Source organism: Lagopus leucura, unplaced genomic scaffold (assembly GCF_019238085.1).
Source record: "Lagopus leucura isolate 7727_CA_CO unplaced genomic scaffold, USGS_WTPT01 Super-Scaffold_73, whole genome shotgun sequence".
Taxonomy (NCBI): Eukaryota; Metazoa; Chordata; class Aves; order Galliformes; family Phasianidae; genus Lagopus; species Lagopus leucura.
Window position 1 is genome coordinate 55,520,089 of NW_024962252.1, and position 21,773 is coordinate 55,541,861.

Consider the following 21,773-nt stretch of genomic DNA (forward strand, 5'->3'; position numbering starts at 1 on the left):
GAAAAATTATTTACAGAGTGTCATTTTGCTACAGGATAAAAGAGATAACAGGCATAGTTGCCATTACACAACAAGATATATTACACTAGAAGAAAAAAATGTACATATTTGAAATTGTAAGTGGAATCATACACTGTATCTCTGAATGTAGAAATGACCCTAATCTTTCTGTTCTGACTGGGGGTTGTTTCTAAATATCACCTGCAATATGTAGACAGCTGTAACTGCCTCAGATCTTCAACAAGGAGCACAGACCAAGGAGAGAATCTCCTTGTGATGAGAGGTCATCTACCATGGGCCTCTTTCCGAAGACTTCCCATTGATAACACTGACAGCAACTGCGAGAAACAGCAGCATAAAAACAGCAGCAATCACAAACCACCCCTGTTGAAATTCCCACAGTTCATTTCACATGTCATAAAAAAAAAAAAAATAAATAAAAAATTACAAGTCTCCATTAGAAACCAGCGTAGAATCGCAGCTTCACCAAGGTACAAGATTTAAACTTGACTTGCTGCAAGGCAAAACAACCAAGTCTTTTCTCAGGGCTGCTAAAATTCCTTAAGGCAAATTAAGAGAGGTATGGAAGAGAAGAAAGGTGGACAGCCCTGCTGCCAGACTTTCAATAGAGAACTGAGTGTCACCCACTGGTAAGCTCTCCTCACCTAACCTCTAGGGGAAGGCAAAAAAGGAAGCAGCAGTACTTATCTGAAAACATTTCCAAGATTTCTCTTCATTTTAATTCTTCAGGGCACAGGGAAAGCATGCCTCAGCTGTAGACTTTCAAAAGTGAGGCTATCCACCAGGTCACAGAAATTTGGCTGGGTGATACTGAGCTGAGTCTTTTGTTGTACATTAAAAGCCAGTTGGGATCTACGCAGCTGGATTCCCAAGTACTTACCACCTGCCAGGCTTCTCGTTCTGGTAAGAAAGTCCATTTACCAACCTATTCAGCAACAGTAAAGTGTACATGTAACAAGTCACAAGTTGTTCCATTTATTTGAGTAAATATCTGGTAAATAAAATCATCGGTAAACATTACAAAATTAAATACATTAAAAAAGCTTGCCAGTATACATAAAATTCACAAACATGTACTTCTTTTGAAAAATAAAATATGTTCAGAGCACCCTTGATATAAAATGCCTGACTAGTGTCACCTACCAGCATATGGTAGCTTATTGAACATTTCAGATAGGACATTTTCCAGGAGGGAGCAGGGATCTCTCTTCTGTTCTCGCTTTTACAAGAGATCCACACTATAAAGTCTCCCCAGGTTCTCAGAGCAGAGCCACAAACAAAGACTATAATAACCTTTGTCTACTTGAATAGGAGAGGAATCTTGATTAAGACCACATCACTAAATGCAAGACAGTGCTTTAAAGTCATTTTGGCAGCATTGCCTTTTCCTCCATTGTGAAGCAGCTTTTAAGTGGTGATGGACATTTCTCTAGATATGACTGCAGGCCCTTTTTCAGCATAGGTTTGCACAGTTCCAAGACACCATGAGGTGGAGAGGAAATGACCTGGCAAAGCATCAAAGTTAAAATAACATTAAATCTACAAATTAAGCCCTTAGAATTCCCAATTCTCATATGCTGCAGTCTAAATAAGGAGATATGATGAAATTTTTCACTGGGCTGCTTTAAGGGTACTTAGAAAAATGGCAGCACTCATTTTAGTAATCTAAATTGGTATGTTGTGGTAGCATATTTGCAATAACCACCATTTAAATAATTTACTGTAACAAACTTTTCCTTCCATCCATGTGAAACAGTATTCACAATCCACTTTATAATTTATATACAGACAAGCACAAGAAATTTGACATCCATGAGTTAAATGTACAACCAACTTAAAAAATATTATCCAACTAGTCACAAGGAGAAGTCTCCTAGCTCTGTAAATGTACAAGATCTTCTGGTTTACCACGTAGGCTTGCTGCCTTTCATCACTAACTCTTGGATTCTTCACTTGCTTCTGTAATCCTCAAGCGAAAGTTGAGCAGCATCCAAAATGTTGATATTCTTGATTTAAAAAAAAATAAAAATAAAAATTGACACTTAAAAAAGAACCCTTAAAACACACAAAAGAAATTCCTTGAGTCAAAACTGAATGAAATCAAAAAAGTTGTGGAGAAAGACAGGTATTTTAATAAAGGTCTTGTATTCAAAGTCCCATTTCCCTTGCCATGTCTTTTACAGAGTGCTACTACTTCGAGTTATTTATATACTCTTCTTTTGAGGGGGACTGAGTTTTCTCATTCCTCTTATCCGAGTTAGCAGCTCTTTGATAAATTCCTAGGAAAAAAAGATTAGAAAATATGAGTAATCTTTATGATCCCATAATACCACGATTTTGAGTTTTAAAAAAATTCAAAGCAAACTGTACATTTTGCTTTAAGCTTTTACTGCTAAGCTGAAATTTCTTTAGCCTGATATCCGGGAATCTTATATGCATACTCTTGTCACATAGTGAAGGTGTGAATTAGTGATTTTTTCTCTGTGTGAGCGTGCTGCTTTAGTTGCTAGTCATCTCCCAGCCTTTTATTAGCCTTCTACCAACTGTTGAATGAGATAAAATCTACGATGGGATACCATGCAAACAGCCAAAGGAGAATGTCACAGTTTCAGCCTGCACAGAAATCAAACAAAAGAGGTGTTTGTTTCACCATTTTCCAGCCTGGCACAAGCATTTTGGCTGGCTGCTCATTCAGCTGGAAAAGAAAGCTAGTCTGGCTGAAAAATCAACTGTTTTCCTGTTGCCCTGTTAAATTCCAAACTGGTTCACCCTCTGACCAGACTCACTGCTCGGCTCCGCACCAACTAGTGCCAGTCTGAGGCATTGTAGGGGCAAGGGGCTAGAGGTAGCACCACTGGCTTATTCTGAGTGAAAGACTGGGGTAACACTGGGCAAAATGCTGGGCAAAACTTGTGATGGAGCTCAGTGATCAACATTATTGTGAAACAAAAGACATTAATGGGCCAGATCTTTGTTTACACTGATAACTTCCTCAGCTTCAGTGGATTTCCTTTTTAAAAAAAAAAAATTGTGAAAGAGCAGAAGCTTAAAGAATTATACCATTATACACCAAAAGAATTTCAGATAATAACTGCAGGCCTGCTAAAAGCTACATCACCTCTTACTGTCACACTGGGAGAACAATGTTTATCTATGGTACTATGTATACACTCACAAAAGGGTTCTTATCTAGAAATCATTTAGCTATGAACATGGAATGTAATTATGGATTTAGTCAGTTGGGTTGATGTGAAAGGTCAAAAAAGCATGACTTCCTAGCCAAGTGCTTGAGGCTAAACATGCCAGTGAGCAAGGTCACCACCTAAATGACAACACAGTACCTTTCCAAAAAGAGTCACACTGAAACACACATTATACAGGTGCTGAAGTGTGCATACAGAAAGTCTCCGTAAATGGGTATTTGAGAGGGGCAAGTGTTTTTTTTCTGGCACACTTACTGCACTGCATATACTGTCTTATCATTACTTAAATACCCACACCAGCTGTGGTTTCAAGTATCAACAGCAAAGGCAAAGCAACAGCTATCTCAGTGTGGGTTATAAAAGCTCACCAGGAACATTATGTATCATAGTGTGGTACTCACAAACCAGCTAGATCAATACCAGTACATGAATACACTTGTGCATATCAACAGCAAACATCCCCTATGAATAGGCATATAGCTTGAAGGGATGATTGGAAAAGTGCATTGTTAAGATCCCAAATTCTCCCTCTCTATCGCTTAAAAGCTGTATTTTTTCAATATGTGCACAGGTCACTGCAACAGTATCCACTCAGATTTGTTAGAATACAACACTTAACCACTGAGAAGTCAAAAAAGGAGGAAGACAGTTTTTCCCTGAAAATCCACAGCATTTATTGCACTGTGCATTGATCCTGTGTTACTCTTTCATCATCCTGAAGGCCTGTAAACAACACAAAACTAACACAGCATGATGCTGTTTGAAAGAAGAAGTTCTTCACTCAGAGGGCAGTGAGGCACTGGCAAAGGCTGCCCAGAGAAGCCGTGGATGGCCCATCCCTGGATGAGTTCAAGGCCAGGTTGGATGGGATGGCATCTGCAGAGCTGACAGAGAAATCTACAGGCTGAACTCAGCTGTTTGGGAACTACCTCTTTCATTCCTTTGTCCACTTTCTCCCTAGCTCAGAAAAACTGTTTCTCAGTACATTACAGTGAAACTCTTGTTATTGTTGCAGCACCCCAAGCTCTTCTTCTGCAAAGGAACATATTTGATTAAAGTTTTCCATCTTACAGGCACCTAGAAACTCCTCAGTACCACCAACAGAGCATGAAAATAAACCAGGCTGAGTGGGAGTAACCTAATCAGATGGGAGGTAAATGAGGCCTTATTCTCTGGAAGGGGAAGGAAGCCATGTTCACTTGAAGAAGAACATATAATGATTACAAAAGCTTACCCCTCTGGAGTTATTCTTCTTGAACTAAGGGACTAAGCACAGAATAGTAAAACCCAACAAGAACATTTTGTACACAGCAAGCATTTCACACAGTGCTGCAGTGCAGTAGTGCAGTCCCACAGGTGTCAAGCCAGAGTACCAGTTCAGTACGTTTCTGATTTGCTCTAAGTATCATTTTGCATTGATACTTGCACTGAGCCTGCAGTTTTTGTATGTTTGTGTTCTGGTGTTTGTGCCTTTTTGCAGCACTATATCAGGGTAAGGCAGCACTGTAGAGCAGATGCACATTTTCCCTCTTGGAGGCATAAAAGGCAGCTTTGCAGCATTTTAATAAGCCTTCACTTTACGGCTAACTGACTCAGCTTTATGACACACAGTAATACCCATTTATTTTCTTTAAACATCACTCAAAAATTGCAGTTTTATTCCTTGTGGACATTTGAGTTGAAGCTTAATGGAAGGCTTAATATCCACATCTATCTCAACCTCATACACAAAAAATCATTTTACATGGAGCATTTTTGTGAAATCCCTTCTAAGAGTTGGGCTGACATTTAGCATCAAGCATTTAAAAGCTAACCATGTAGCAAGATAAGGAAAAAGTAGTTCTGCAGCACACGTTGAATTATCTACTTATTAATACTTCCTTAATTCTCATAGTTGAAAAACACTTAAAAATAACTCAGTTAGAGATTCAAGAACTTACAAATTATTCCTTTGAGGACTACAGCCAGAAGTACAGAGGGCATATCTGTACTTTTAATAGAACAAAAAATCCAGTACTAACAGTTTGGTCCTTCATTAACAGGGGAAAAAAAAGAGAAAAAAAAAAAAGAAAAAAAAAGAAAAAAAAAAAGAAAAAATGTATATAAATGTAGTTTAAGTTCTTTCTATGGATTTTCTTCAAGGAGATCACCTGTATATATAGCTCTGTCACAAGCATGAAGAGTCTTGTAATTTATAATACAAAATTGCTGTTTCCAGAATACACATCTTTCTAATTCTGAAGTCAAATTCAAATGAGAGTTGGACAGAGATGAAATCTATAGTTCATTTGAACTCTTTAATTGTCAGCCCTAGGCAGTTGCCTTCTCCTTTCTCTAATGCTTTCCCTAGAATCAAAGGCATTTAGTTCAGCAAAAACATTCATCTAACGCAGAATAAAAATAAATAAATAAATAAAGAAGGCAAACAAAGGTAAAATGATAATTCAGCAAATGGGAGGAAATCACCTCTCTGCTTTGGAGGTGCAAATCACTGTTTTAATGAGGTCATTTGACAGGCAATGAATTCTGGGCTTCCTGTTCAAGTCATCCAATTAATTCTAGACACTAATTAGACTTTTTCTCTCCAGTTTTCTCTCCCACAAACAGAACACATGTAATAGGACTAGGTCTTAAGTCAAAATGAAGGGTGTCTCATGCTTCTGCTTCACCAGAGCATGAAATGAATCCTCAGTCAGCTTTGCTCCACAGCTTTACTTCCCTGCAGCCAAGTCAAAAATCAAGATTTCCTCAATTGTTTGCCTGAGGCTATCTCCCAGAGAAAGAGCCTGATCAGTTGAATCAAAAAGTAAATCCAGCCTGGAGAGTGCTCTATCTAACTCCGTGAGGAAGAAACTCAAATATGCCATCTGAATGCGGGAGAAAAAAGAAGAAGAGGGAACCCTATTTCCAAACCCCTTCCTTTCCCCACAGGCTCAAACCTTAAGGTGACTGCACATGAAGAAGGGAAATGATGAGTCCCAGATGTTTCAGGAAAATGGGGCCAGAAGCTGTCTTCTGATAGCAAGAATTGGTGCAGCACCTCTGCAGCCTCTCTGAACAATCTGAAGGGACCAGTGAGGCCACAGCACTATCAATGCCCAGAGAAGGACAGTACACAGCAGTTCAGCTTCTTGGTGAGCCCTGTAGAAGGCACAGACTAAATACCACAACACTTAGCTGCGGATAAGATATACACTCTGGTTGTTCTCCAGTTCAGCAGCATGTAAATGAGCACAATTTATTCTTGTCAAATCCCCATTTGCTCCTTCATCCTTCAATACCGTGATGAGTATTTGTAAGGTGTGTTCATGAGTACTTGCAGAAATGACAACATGCAAGTTTAATTCTCTCCAACACTGTAGTACAATGTAGGGCAGACCTCAGCAGGCATATAAACCATTTAAGCTCACTGAATTCAAAGTGGTTAAACTAGATGACCTGTAAGGCCCCTTTCAACACAAACCATTCTATGATTCTAAACGGATCAACCAGAAATCATATTTTTTCGAAATACCTCTGTCTGCACTGTTTTAAATATGCATGTTTCTTAACATTTTTCCTTTACAAAATGATTTGCTACTAAGTAACATGGACATGTAATATAGTTATAGTGACTTAATTTATCACCCATTACCTGAACTACCATGACTGAGCTTCTAAGCTGTCTGAGGTACAAGGCAGTATACAGCACTGAGGCTTTAGGACACATCTTCAGTTACTATTGCTTAGAATGGGTATCTTCTGTATTGCTGCCTTGTGATTACATTAAAAACAATCAGAAACCAGTAACACAAGCACAAAGTAATTCGTAACACAGGAGGACCAAAAAACAAATGATCTTTCAAAAGTTGACAAATACCATTTCAAAAGAGTTGAGCTTTCAATTCATGTCTGTATACTAAATGCATACATTATCTAAAGACATACCTGAATTAGTTCTAGAAAACACACTGCTTGGACCACTCTTGAAGCTGCCATTGGCTCCAACTAAACTTGTGGAAATGCACAATTAAGCAGATGCCCTTCTCTACCTTCTCAAACTTGTTAAAAGCTGCTGAAATAGTCCAGACATTTAAGTAACCCTAAATAGTCAATGGCTTAAATCACTGCCTGTATTGTCCAGAAAGTATGCACAGTAAATTTGGAAATCACGTTGAAAACTGTTACTAATTCGAAGTTCTCAACAAAATAACTTTATCATGCTATTTCATTTGCTTTTTCTCTCATTTTGCACTGAGTGAAGATTTGTACTAAGAAGATGGCTGGTAGATTTAAATCTGCCTTCCTGAGTAGAAGAGATCTTTAAACCATTAGCCCTAAGTTTTACATGTTCCTTTGAAAAAAACAACACAGAACTTACTTAACTAGGTTCTCTTCAAAGATTACTTTTTTTGCAGACATTATGTAGTTCAACCACGCCTTTCAGAGTCAGTATACACACAGATTGCTCACTCATTCAATTTCTCTTTCATAAAAGTTCACAAGTCTCCTCATTTCACCTTACATCACTTTGGCAGCTCCACCTACATAAGCTTTAATTCACATCTGTGACAAATACTTCAGACGATCTCCAGAGCAGAGTCTAAACAGGTGATCTTGCAATTTAGCCAACCTACTTTAAAGTATACTTCATTTTTTTCACGTCCACAACACTCTTCCTATTCTAAATGAGCCTACTGTCAAACATCAAAACCTTATCGTCAAAGCTACAGGTCACATTTCTTTGTTACATTATTCACTGCTAACATGAAACTCAAAGTTCACTGTGACCTATGTTAAGACCCTCTATTGCACAGAACTGAGACAGCCACTTGAGAAAGATGTGGGTGGGATCCTTCCCAGGCGATGCATGGTACAGAGAAGTGCTATCTGCCCTGGCCACATGGACAGTGGCAGTGGATGCTGTTGCTCGCAGCTCCTTTTCAGCCACAATTCACATACAACATTTTACAACGTTGATTTTGCACAAAGCATATCCTATAGCAGTGCTGAAAAAAGAAATGCTGTTCTCTCATAACAAGCCTTGGCTTACATAGCTTAAACTACATGATTTGTACCATCTTGGAACTAGATATGATAGTACCAGAAGTAAGAAAGAGAAATGGAGAAAGCAATGTTTAATTTTGCATGATGGGAAGACCATTGTCATATGTCAAAGCACTGTCCCTCTGGAGATCCTTAAACCTATTCCTTAGGACAAGCTTCTCAGAAGAAAAGTCAAGCACTTCTCTTCAACAGGTGTAACTTAGCTACGTGGAGCAAGGAGATTTCAGCACAAATAAAAAATGTGAGTATAAAGATGAGTCACATGCTGCAGTGACTAACACAAACAAAAATGTATACCTCAGAATGCAATAGTCACTAAATGCATCTCTTCACTGCGATTGTTTTTTGTGTGGTTTTGGTTGCTTTTTATTGGTTTGTTTTGCTTTTTAATGATTATTACATTTGAAGAAACAGCCAAGCTGAAAAATTATGCCCAGATATTATTTTTACCATTTGGCACATTTTATATAGCTGATTTCTAATAGTGAATGACACATCAGTCACAATGCATATCAATCTTGATGAGCACATCAAATTTTTGATTTAAGGATCACTAATATGAAATTAACAGTACCCAAAAAATCATAATAACTGCATGCGCTTTTCAAATTAATGTGTTTGCCTTGCTTGGGTGAATTAAACCACTACTTACAAGAAAGCTCACACATCAAGCATATTCTCATACAAATTAACACAACAGCAATAACTGCTACCTCCAGAAAGATTTTAAAATTTTAGTCCACATTCATAGTCTAGCTGTAATTCTTTGCTATGGTTTAACTCCAGCGTGCAGATAAGTCTCCCACACATACTTGCTTCAGAAGGTTTCAGAGCAGTTCCTCCTAAGTTAGTGTCAGATACTACCTTTAGCCAATTTATTGGTAGATTTAGAGAGTAGATTTACATTGGATATAAGGAAAAAACCTTTTACAGTGAGGGTGTTGAGGCACTGAAGCAAGTTGCCCAGAGAGGTGGTGGATGGCTCATCCATGGAGACATTCAAGGCCTGGCTGGATGGGGCTCTGGGTAACATGATGAATCTGTAGGTGCCCCTGTTCACTGCAGGGGAGTTGGACTAGATGGCCTTCCAAATCTAAGGATTTTATGATTCTATTACAGAGGATGAGAATGGAGATTCAAAATTCCTGCCCCTTTTCAAGTGACCTGGATAATTCCATTTCCTCTGATGAAAAATCAATCCAGAATATATGCATAAACTCCTCAGCCATCCTTTAACCTTCAGTTTCATAAAACTAAGCAAAACTGGTGTGAAGTATGATTCATTACTTTGTTTATTACATGTGGGATAAAAGCTTCAAGTTACTGAGCTGTATTTTTTCTTGTGTTCTGAGTAGTGAAGACATCATACTGCATAATTTTTTACCCAGAAAGAGATTACACCTTTTTCAAACTGTACAACTATTGGTGCAAAAGCGTCTGGTGCACTCAATGGGCTGTATTTGAGTGGTCAAGAGAAATTCTATCAGCTCATATTTTTTCTCCACAAGCTTCCTAGAAATCCTTTCAAAAATGAAATACCTCAGTATCTGGAAATGCGAAAGGATTGCAGATTTTCTAGAAAATGCATGGATTCTCATAAAGCAAATTTAATCCCACTTGCAGGCTTTTCTTCGTTCACCAGTGACAGGTTAAAAATTACAAATTTAAAATGGCCTAAGTTAGCAGTCATGTGGTGCGACTGGGCTCATAATGCTACAGAGAAGAAAAGCTGCTGTTGTGAAAACAGTCCTGAGAAACAACTCCCATTTTTGCAACTATCCTCACAGCAGATTGCATTATCTCAAGAGACTGATAAAGATGGGTATTTTGCCAGGTAAAGGAGCTGCCTCCATTCCACCAACGGAGGACTAGAAAGCCAAGTCAAAAACTGCAGTATTAATATTCCACGTTCATCCCAGAGAGCTGAGGGCAGTTTAACAGTAATATATATGTTCATTATGTTTTTTCATGTGAAGTGCCACCTCAACTTAATTTACCTGCTCTGCACAAATTACTGTGGTTTTATAAACAAGCTTTCCAGAGGAAAACTCACTGGCACCTGTCATGTATCCTTATGAGAGCTCTGAAATTTGTCCTTGCACTAAGTGTCAAACTTCAGAGCTGGAACAGCACAGAACAAGTCATACACATTTCACCAGGTGAGTCTTTCTGGGTCAGCTCCCTCTACTGTCAAAAAGTTATTTATTACCAGCAACTTCTGGACAACTTTTCCAATGTGCGACAGGAATAAATAAAATTGAAAAGTTTCCAAAGTAAGCATCCAGAGGACTGGAAAATGCATCTGTAATTGTAACAGTAGTTCTTCCTGACAGTATGACTGTCTGTAAGGCCCAGTAGTTTAAGTGGCTACAATTACAGATATTACAGGACTGCTTATCATGGTGAAAAGGAGCCATATACAGCCTTGTTTCCAAGTTGAAACCAAAACCAAGTTGAAAATTGAATACTTTATTCAATAGTTCAGTTTGTCCCACCATCATCAAAGTCTATTCACAGAAGGAACTAGCCAAGATGCGTATCTGCATTACAGTTCCAGATTTACTACCAACATTAAAATTACATAACTTCACCTTGAAGAGCACGCAGTCCATCTCTCAAGTTGAAATTCATGGAAATATAGTAGGATTGAGGTTTTTTTGAACATGTGTTGAAAATTGTGTCTAGTTCTCTTGTACCATGACAGTATATAAACATCAGTAAATTCAACCATGACATTACGTAAGACAACAACGGTACACTTCTGCTGGTATGATCACAGTTCAGTCACAGTTCATTCCTACTATAGTCAAATGACAGGCTTCAGCATTTTCAGCAAATAAAGTCCCAAGCCCATCAACTTGCCATTAACATTCCTATGTTAACTTTAAAATAAGTGAAATAAATAGAGTTTCTTTAACTTGAGCATAGCCACATTGTCACAGATGAATAGTATTTAAGAAAAGTCTTTTTACCTCTGTTGGTTTGTAGCAATCTACAAGAGTTTCCTAGAAGCAAAACATGAAAACACCAATTTCAATAAAGAGAAACAATGAACATAAATAAGTATACAGTAGGAAATCTCACAAGCGAGTGGGGAAAAATAAATGGAGCAAGAACCAGGACCCACTTGATGAAGATGCTACCAAACACTGAGTGTTGCAACAAGTCAGCTTTACTCCTTCGGTGGGCCAAAGTGTTTTGGAGCTGGAGAAAAATGATGGCTGCTTTTTCCAAGCTGGAAATAACAAAATCCCTCCCTCAAAGACAAGCAAAGAGAGGAGAATCTAAGAATTCACTCTTCCAGTGACATACATGCGAAAGCAGCTTTACGTGAGAGCACCACACTATTTGCAAAGCAAAAATACAGACATTAGCAAGATCAGGCACTCCAGGGCAGGACAGCTGCAAGCAGCTAGTTTAAGCAGAAACGGCAAAGCTATTTATGAACACTGAGTAAACAGCTTGGAGAGATGTGTTTCCGTGGCTGGGCAGCGGGCACTAAGAAAGGCATGCTGACAGCCACTGCTACCAAAGAGGTGCACCTAAGCAACAAGTTAGTGATCTAGAAACGGGCTGAAGTGCAAACCACTGCTTAGGGACAAGTTTATTTTCTTTAGCACGTCTGAAAAATTTACAAATGGAAAACCTTATACAGTTTTCACATCTTAATTCTTGTTCCTGATCATTATGCCATTCTGTTGCACTTTTAGAAAGGTTGCTCCATGAGAATTTGATGGGTTCAAATTTCTAGCTGGTATAATTAGGGAAACAAATCTTCCAGTATCCTAAGGACAAGGGAGAATTTCTAGTCTCTATATGCACACATGCACATTCCTGCTGCTGCAGTGAATCAGAGGAACTATCTGGTCATCAAAAGTGACCAGATAGCCACACAGTTTCTATATTCTTTACTTTACATATTTATTTAAAAAAAAAAAATTAAAAAAAAAAAAAGAGGGAGAAAAAAATAGGGCTTTCTCATCTGTCTTAAAATATCTCCCTATATTTCTGGATTCTTTGAACTTCAGCTTTCTCCTGCTATCACCTACCTTCCAGAAATTTCTTATCCTAAGAGATTTTGATTACCTTTATACAGACCAGCAGATTATGCTAAACGCTGAAGTAGGAACCTCTTTGTTCTAATTCTATGCTTACAGTAGATTTGATCAGATACAAATCCAGATGCATTAATTTAACCACATTTGGATTTAAAATTAGAAAATAATATTACCTGTAATTTGAGAGCTCTCTCTTCTTCATTGGCTGCATCAAGAAGGTCATCAATGTCAATTTCTACATCTGGCATCTCTTCTTCCTGAAAAGGCAAAATTCCCACTTAGTTCATAGAGTTTAACTAACTAAAATCAGATCAAAGATAGCACACAGAACCCAATCTGCCTAGAGACAGACAAGAATAAAATCAGTAATGGATGGTAGCTTTATTCCTCACTGATGAGCCAGTGTAGGCTCAAGTCCCAGCCATGTAAAAGTAATCCTTCCCTCGTATCTGGCAGTTGTGTTACTGACCCGTGCCCAGCAGCACAAGTCATGCTATTGTCACAATACTGGCCAAGAGGATAAAAAGGGAAAAAGAGGTCAGGGAATGGAAAGCAGATAAAAGCTGTGGCAAGCTACCAACTGCTTTGAAAACATCTTTGACTGGACTGTTCATTTTTTCCCACTGTGGAAGATCCCTCCTGCTCAAAGTTGGCCTAGAAGGATAAAGTGCACACCCCACCAGAAAAGCTCATATTTCTAGAGTCTGCACTGAAGCAAAAAGTCTAAGGCATGGAGTATCTTACAGATCTTTTAAGCCTTTATCTACACACTTCTCCTTTTGCACCACCAATACATCAGAAATACTCCTCAAGTCTGAGTTCCTATCTCCACTTTTTGAAGGACTTCTGAGCTCTGGAAAGCCAATGAGAATTCACTGGCTACAGATATCACTGCTCATTATCTTTGCAGTTATGCAAAAAGCAAACATTCCCTTAGCCATTTTTTACATTTTTCAATGACAAGAGGCACTTCAAGCTGGTAAAGTTATGATCAAAGTAACATAGCTTCAGCACCTTACTGCACATACAAAACACTTCGCTCTCAGCCTCTTGTTCATGCCAAGTCCCACCTCATCAACAACTCAGTGCTGCAAAAACACAGCTTTGATCAAGCCAGCACACCAGCACTGCCAACCTGTCCTCTCCCACCCCTCCAAGATATTGGCTCAGCAGCACTGCATCATCTCAGCATCTCCTGGAAGAAGACAGGGACCTGGGAGCATCCAAACGGTTGGGTAGATTTGAGTCATGAGGAAGCAACAAGACTGTTATCTGTAGTAGCACCTATTTTCTTCAACTCCACAGACACCTTTACAATTCTTTAAAGGAACATTTTCACATAGATGTGGTAGTTCCACTGATTTTCAAAATAATTTTACTAGCTGTGAAATAAGAGATCCAGTAGCAAACAACACAGATAACACCAGAATTACACTTCTGCTGAACAAGATTCCAAACGTTATCAAGGAAGACACCAAATAAGCTCAAGCTAATCTAATTAAAGTTAAATATCATCACCAAAGTGCCAAATAACCATATCAGAACTTTCAGCTAAAATGCCAGCTGCTCAAAGTTCATTAGGGTGGAAGGAGAAGGGATAGAAATGGATTATATAAGTTCCCTATTCCCCAGTTGGAAGGAAAGCATACAGGAACATGACTGGGTAGATATGCAGGCTGCTAGATCTGATGAATAAGAACATATGAAGTGTGTCCTTTGTCCAATTTTCAAGTTCACTCCTTTCCAGCATGCATTTTAGTCAGAAAGGAAGCGTGGGCATTTGTGGAGATGACTAGTTACTGTAAAATAACTCTAGCAATGAAGGAGTTTCTAACCTAATGCTATAAACTTGTTAGTGATTTAAATGATGAGGTGTGTGGGGGGAGAGAAGAAGAAAGAAAGAAAGAAACAACCTGGATCTTCCATGGACTTCAAAGATATTCAATAAAAGTATTCAGAAGTAGAAGGTGTAAAGACTAATCCACAACAATGCTTCACTTCATCAGCTTACTACCAGCTCCACACCAATTCACATATCACACTAAGAACCAGAAATTCAACAAATAGAAAGTAAGCCTTCTGAACATTTTATCTAAGCAGCTTATTATAAATACTGTTAAGATAGGGTATCTGGAGTTACCATTAATACTCTAAACACCAATCAAAATATACACCCATGGAGCTGCATAAATGCCAATTGTGCATCTGTCACCACTCAGATGTGCTGTTTGACACATTGAATATTTTATCAGATAATGCATTTTGTACTCTTGCCTGTTGCATTCTTCCAAATTAAATGAGGTAGAAAGACAACGAGAGGAAGTCCCTAAAAAGTGTATAAAGCTTAACTGTGATCACACTCCACTGAAGATGAGAGCTCCTCAAAGACCAGTTTTATTTTGATTGGTATAAATCACGCGGGAGAAATCCTTGTTTCTATCTCTCTTCACTCATACCTCTTTCAAATCAGCCTTCTACATCTTCAAGGTTCGAACTGCTCTGCAGGAGGCAAAGTGCAGGAATAGTTCACACCTTCCTATAGATGTCCTATAGATAATGCCAAGGAGCCTCATTGATCTCAGCTTTGGAATACTTGTAGCAGAAAAGATTGAATTCAGCCTGAGCCTCTTCTCTCTAGGCGTGTATTTTACAGCACCATTTTTAGTGACATCACCAGACGTTATCTCCGCATGGAAATGACGGCCATCCACTGCTGAGTTAGCCCTCACCCTCAACTTTTGTTGCTATGTCAGTTGGATATCAGTAATTCACAAAAACTTGTGTGTAAGAGCTAACACAGCTCTTCTACATAGAGGAAAAATGCTTTAGGAATACTTCAGAAATGTGAAGATATAACTATGCATGACATACTGGAATTGAATTAAATGACACTGTTTTAGATTACACACGCCTTCACCACTTTACAGTAGATTTGAACTTTGATACCAAGTACAAATGCAGGAGAGAACTCTTGCTTCTATTTTTGGCAGAATTAACAAATGGGCACCATGAAAACATTTTTTCTCTCCTGAAACACTGTGTGTGCATGATCTCAGCTTTATGTCAAGCACAAAAAAAACATACATAGCTCAGAAGCCGAGTACTCCACAACACCTGTAATGACAGAGGAAAGTAAGAAACAGTTGTGCTTTCTGTTTGCTTGATTTCACTGGTGAGATAAGTATGACTGATCCTACTACATTTATGCAGTTAAATCTAGATAGGGTGGGCCAGCCTAAAAAGGGTCTGCACACCTGAAGGGTTAGATATTAAGGTTCTTGTTAGCACCATGAGGCTGTGTAAGGAAACTCATGCATTCCCATCATCTGCTCCAGTGAGAGAGAAACAAGGTATTGTAAACAGCAAATGATGGAAAAATGAAACCAGAACAATAATGCTGGTAGGGGGCAGCCCCCAGAAAAGCTAAAAGAAAAGAGGTGTGGGGACAGGGAGTGCAAACATTCACCATTTGAAACAGCTGAGGTAGAGACAGGATGGACAGGTGCTCTTTTTAAGCACGTTCTCCAGACCATTAACAATGTTGGCAGGACACGAACCGACTCCATTTGAATATTCAGAAGTCCAAAAATATAACCAAAGTTAAATTCTGCGCTATTTAATGCAACTTAATTTCAACCTTGTATTGAAAGAGAGGCTCGTGGTCACTTAAATTGCGTGAATTCTTTGCAGGCTACTGGGCAAAAGACCTCGGGGCACAGACATGCATTAATTAGTAAATAGCTGTGGCAGTTTAAGACATATAACCTCTCCAACTGTTTGCCATTCAGCCTCTGGCAGGGTTTCTTACTGCTCCAAACAGAGGATGGAACAAGAACAGGTGAACACTCTAAAGTGAGGCCAGCAAAAATGCCTCACAGCTTACCAAATCACCTTCTGCAGCAGTTTAAACTGTAAAGCTGTATTTTGCAGACACAGCTGAACAATTGCACTCCAGCCTACCCACCCTAAGAGCAGCGCATTTGTCACAGCAAGAGCAGGTCTAAAAGCATTACCAGCACCAAACATTTAGCTAAGTCTTTCAAATGTAAGGGGCAATAGTAGCTATATAGTTAAACTTTTTTTTTGTTAAACTTTTTTACTGTAAACTCAACTCTAAAATTAGGCCACTATTCCACATCCTCATGGTCCATTCACTCCATGTTATCCTATCATTTGCATTGTTGGAAAACAACGGAACAGATTTGTTTGCTTTTTACTTTGGTGTTTAAACTTGGGAGAGAAAGGAGAAAGTCAGTACAGCAAGAAAAGTTCATCCAGAGAGCTGGAGCCATCAATTGTACAGTGAATTTGGAATAAGCTCTCTAGAAAAGATGGTAGGAGGAAGATGAGGGAAACGCAGGCAGAGACCACATGTTCGAAAGTTTCAGAGCATATATAGCAGGGATTTTTTTCAGAGACCTGGAAGATAGAGTGTTTTAAATAGTCAAAACCAAAGATAAAAACATGGTGAATTATTTTTCAGGTATCCATTTATTACATGGAAAGTGATTTCTATTATTATGTTTTTTTAGGACATCTAATACAGTTAGCCCTAAGCTAGTTCATCTGCAGATATGGATGGCATTGCACCAGTGCAAGGTGAGAGTTCACACAATAGGATAATAAATAAAAATGCTATAAATTACCAGGACTAGCAGTTATTGGTTGCAGGTGAAACAATGCTACCCATAGTCATGTGCATGGAATGCAAAGGAAAACCCCAACTGTTTCAAAGTATTCAGTTGTCCTCAGGGACTTGTGAATTGGACAAAAATAGATATCAAAAAAATGCAAATCTATAGTCAAAGAAAGCTACTTTGGACTTAGAGCTAATCCTAGTAAAATGAAGAATAATAATTAAAAAATAAAAATTAAAAAAAAAAAAAAAATAAAAAACAACCCAACAACATAAATGAAATGGTTTGCAACACAAAAAGGCTGCTAATGCTCACTGACTGGTGTCAAGAACAGAAGATTAGGAAGATGTTAACGACCACAAGAGGAGGGTTAGAAATATCAGGACACAAAATAGAAAGAAGAACCGTAACAGTCACGCAGTCAAATTACTAAGGGATCACATGTTTTTTCAAATACCTAAAATATTGACTATGATGTTCTAATGTCAGGGAAAAAAAGTCTCTCTCATTCCTATTGGTCCAGGTGAAAAGGTGAATGCAACAGTTGCATATCTGATCACCAGTGAACTCAGTGCTCCCAACATGACACAATCCTGATCATGCAGTTATACGCTATTTCCTCCATCATCAGGCACTTATCTTGTTAGCAACCGGTCAGTTGAATGTGAACTCCCCAACAGCAACATAGAATTCAAAGCCCCATATCCCTGAGCATATATCATCCAGTCTTGGCTCCAAATAAGAGTTAGAAATGCTTGATTTTCACCAAGCTGCTCTAATCAGAACAGCTGCCTCTTCCACAAACACAAGGTCTACCTTTATTCATCACCCCTGTGCACTAATTAAACATACTGAGAAGAGTAATGCCAGAAGTGCGCCCAGATGGCCAAGAAGACCATTGGAATCCTGGCTTGTATCAGAAATGGTGCGGTGAGCAGGACTAGGGAAGTAATCCCGCCCCTGTATTCGGCGTTGGTGAGGCCTCGCCTCAAATACTGTGTTCAGTTTTGGGCACCTCAGTACAGAAAGGACATTGAAGTGCTGGAGCAGGTCCAAAGCAGTGCAACAAGGCTTGTGAAGGGTTTGGAGAATATGCCCTACAAGGAGACAACTGTTTAGTCTGGGGGAAAGGAGGCTGAGGGGAGACCTTATTGCTCTCTTCCAGTATCTGAAAGGTGCTTACAGCAAGAGAGGAGTTGGTCTCTTCTTACTGCTGACAGGATGAAGGGAAATAGCCTCAAGTTGCACCAGGGCAAGTTTAGGCTGGATATCAGGAAAAACTTCTTAACAGAGAGGGTTGTTAAGCACAGGAATAGGGTCCCCAGGGAGGTGGTTGAGTCACCATCCTTGGATATGTTTAAAAACTGTTTGGATGTGGTGCTCAGGGACACGATTTAGCAGAGGGTTGTTAGGGTAGTATGATTAGGTCATGGTTGGACTCGATGATCTTTAAGGTCTTTTCCAACCTGAGTGATTCTATGATTCTATGATTAAAAGCAAAGTTACCAGACTTGCCTGCTCATTTACAGGTAAGGATCCTACAGTTTCTGAATAATCATAATTTATCTATGGCACTGTTCCTATCTTTTATCCAATATCTTGTGATGAGCCTGTCTTCAAGCACGACCTTGTGGATCAAGTGAATGACCTAGAAGAAGAACATTGAGTGCCCACTTCACAATAATACATCTTAAGCAGGTTGGGCAGTATCTCACAGGAAATTCAAACGTATCTTTATCTCCATAATATGATATCAATGGCTGGATGCATGCTAGGGACACAATAGTTTATCTGTGTGGCCTGGATCTGACCTACCCTTGCCGCTAAAGCAAGCGGGAAGGGGCTATGCCCACAGCCTTGCAGACCCACCACTAGAGGGAAGTAACACTTTACAAACACAGAAGGGCCCAGGAAGTTGCTGGTAAAGCATGGAAAAGTCTTCTGAGACCTACAGTCAGTTCTCAGGTTGGAGAACAGCAGTCTGCTTTTGCCCTCATTACCTATTTTTCTCTGCTTCTGTTCTTAAATATTTAGATCTTATTTTTTATTCCCAGTTAGGTTCCTCCTCTCCTTTTTTGTCTTGGGGTACTTCCTGTGCACCTTCTTACTCCAGCTGAGGGTCGGAGAAAGGACCACTGGATTCAGAGAAAAGAGCAACTCCCTGCTCGCAGGCACTGAGACCAGGGCTTTCTGCCAACAAAAACTGCCAGGAGCCCAGCCCAGCTCCCTACATGGAAAGCTTGTCACATAAGACAATCTTTGCGGCTTACTGCCAAAATTCAACAAGTTAAGGCACAGGATAAACATCTGTGAAAAAGAAGGGGAGATACTTGATTAAACTGAGAACACTTTTAGAAATCGGTTGCAGGCATCTCTGACACAAAGCAAGTCTAATCTTTTGCAAATTTCCAAGACATAGTAGAGCTTCAACTGAGCCGTTGAAAGTCCTCCCACACTGTGGAAAAACACTTTTTTTTTTTTTCTCCTCCTTATTTCAGTCTTAACATGAGCCAGCAAGGGCCAGCCATACCCTGGGGTGCAGCAGGCCCAGCACTACCATCAAGCGAGGGGAAAGGCTGTCCCACTCTTGCTCCTTGCTGTGCAGCCTCACCTCCAGCACCAGGTGCGTGTTTGGGTGCCATCATGTAAAGACATAAAACCATTAGAGAGCGCCCAAAAGAGGGCTACAAAGATGGAGAAGGGTTTAGAGGTCCCTGGGTTTGTTCAGCCCAAAGCAGAGGAGCTGAGGGGAGCCCTGATAGCAGCTGCAGCTCCTCATGGGGAGTGGAGGGGCAGCACTGAGCTCTGCTCTCCGGGACCACGACAGGGCCCAAGGGAATGGCATGGAGCTGTGTCAAGGGATGGGCAGCTGGGGGTTAGAGAAAGGTTCTGCACCAGAGGGCGGTGGGCACAGCCCCAAACTGCACGAGTTCAAGGAACTTTTGGACACTGCTGTCAGACATAGGGTTTTGATTTTGAGTGCTGCTGTGGGGAGCCAGTGGTTGGACTCAATGATCCTTGTGGATCTCTTCAAACTCAGTATATTCTATGATTCTGTTAACACCTTAAATAACAACTATTACCAAAAAATCTTTCCAAGATATTCCAGCTTAGGCAGGCACATATCATGAACCTCTTTAGTTCAGATTAGTTCAATTTGGACAAGTCTGACATTTTAGAAGTGTGTTTTTCCAGTTGTTACATCAAGGTAATGCCAAAAACAACATTCATAAGATTCTGCAAGGAAGTGGAATACACACACTGCTGTGAAGGAGAGAGGGAGCTTACCTAGAAACCATTAGTGCCTGGCAATAAAGAGGATGTAACAGAAAGCTGCAGGGCAAGAATATGAGAAGGGTGCTAGATGGGAAGGATGGACAGACAGGCACAATGGCATTGTCTACACAGGCAGGCACAGATTGATCTGAGCATACTCTGCCTTATGTGCACAAACTGCATGGTCTGCAAACTACAGCTGCATAAGAAGAGCTTTAGGACCATGAGAATAAATTGTGTTGGCAGAGTGTTTACTTTCAGGTATCATAGTATATTAATATGGAAATCAGACTTCTAGATCAAAGTTCACTCACATCCAGCTGGCTCAGAGAAAAAAGTCCTAGCTGAAGCCTGTCTGCATCTGCCGACTAATGCTACGTTGTTCAGTAGATAAGCTGGTAAATAGCCTGAAGCTTACTTTAGGAAGAGCACACCTTAACCCAAGGAACTCCCAGGTCACTGGGAGATTCACATCCAAAGTCAAGGAAGAATAAGCACTCTCAGACTCTCACATCTAAAGTACACCATAACAGCATCACAGTTCCTTGTTAGTATGCAACTTAGATGCACATTGCTCCCAATCAGAAACACATGAGGAAAAGCATGGGATTACATATTAAAAAGGATACCACAATGCTCCTTGATTGGATGAGTGTGCCTGTCCTAACTCTTAGCCAGCCTTCACTGATAGAGAGTGGTTAGTAATTCTCCCTTCTCCTTCCTCTTCTCCCACATGAGCAAATGTACCCATGTAGCACATCCCTGTCAAAATACAGAGACAGATTTTCAGAAATAACCTTATCTAAATTAGGTCAGTAAAGTCTGGAAGGACAATACTTAGTGGGTAGTTGATACAAGAGTGACAAGATCCCTTTGCATTTTCCAACATGCTAGGCTCATACTTTTTTTTTTTTTTTATAAGGCATACCTTCAATATACCAACATGTCCATACACATTGTTTTAAGCAACTGACCAATAAGTGATTCATGAAAATGTGAGTCCTGTGAGTTGAAGTTTCAAAGAACAGAACTCACTCTTGACCACTCAGCAAGAAAGAAAACAATTAAGACTAAAGCTCCTTCTGTAGCTTTGGAGCAACAATTCATTCATTACTCCCAATTACAAAGCTTTCACAGCACTGTCATCTGCAAATTAATCGAGGAGATGCATAGGGTTGCAAAAATATTGACAGTCACAGTAACCTGTTGGACTAGTACACTCCTCTACATGAACAAACCAGAGGACAAATGTTAATGGAACTAGAATGAAGATAAGAACAGGGATGAGAAGAGGCTTTTATTCACATTTCATGTCAGCAATTTGAAAGTGTTCTGGTGATATATGCAGTTCTCTCTTATATGCCTGGTCTCACTTAACAAAAAAACAAAAACCTGACAGAGGTGAAGGATCCTGTAAGTATTACTTCTCAATGGCCAATTCAGGATTATGGCCTCAATTCAGGATTACTGATTCTTTTCCAAAGAATATGAAATGGTTTAAAGTTAGCTGAGAGCTGAAGAGGGGTACAGAC

The 21,773-nt window shown here is 39.6% G+C and overlaps 1 protein-coding gene across 1 annotated transcript in view; it reads right to left on the reverse strand.

Moving 5' to 3' along the window:
• Positions 1-973: 973 nt before the first annotated feature.
• PPP1R14C (protein phosphatase 1 regulatory inhibitor subunit 14C) overlaps positions 974-21,773 on the reverse strand; it is a 52,581-nt gene continuing 31,781 nt past the window's right edge. The window contains exons 2-4 of the mRNA XM_042893938.1: positions 12,502-12,585; positions 11,243-11,275; positions 974-2,300 (exon numbers count right to left, since the gene is read on the reverse strand). Coding sequence (XP_042749872.1) covers positions 2,226-2,300; positions 11,243-11,275; positions 12,502-12,585 — 192 coding nt within the window. The 3' untranslated portion in view covers positions 974-2,225. The remainder of the gene's footprint in view (positions 2,301-11,242; positions 11,276-12,501; positions 12,586-21,773) is intronic.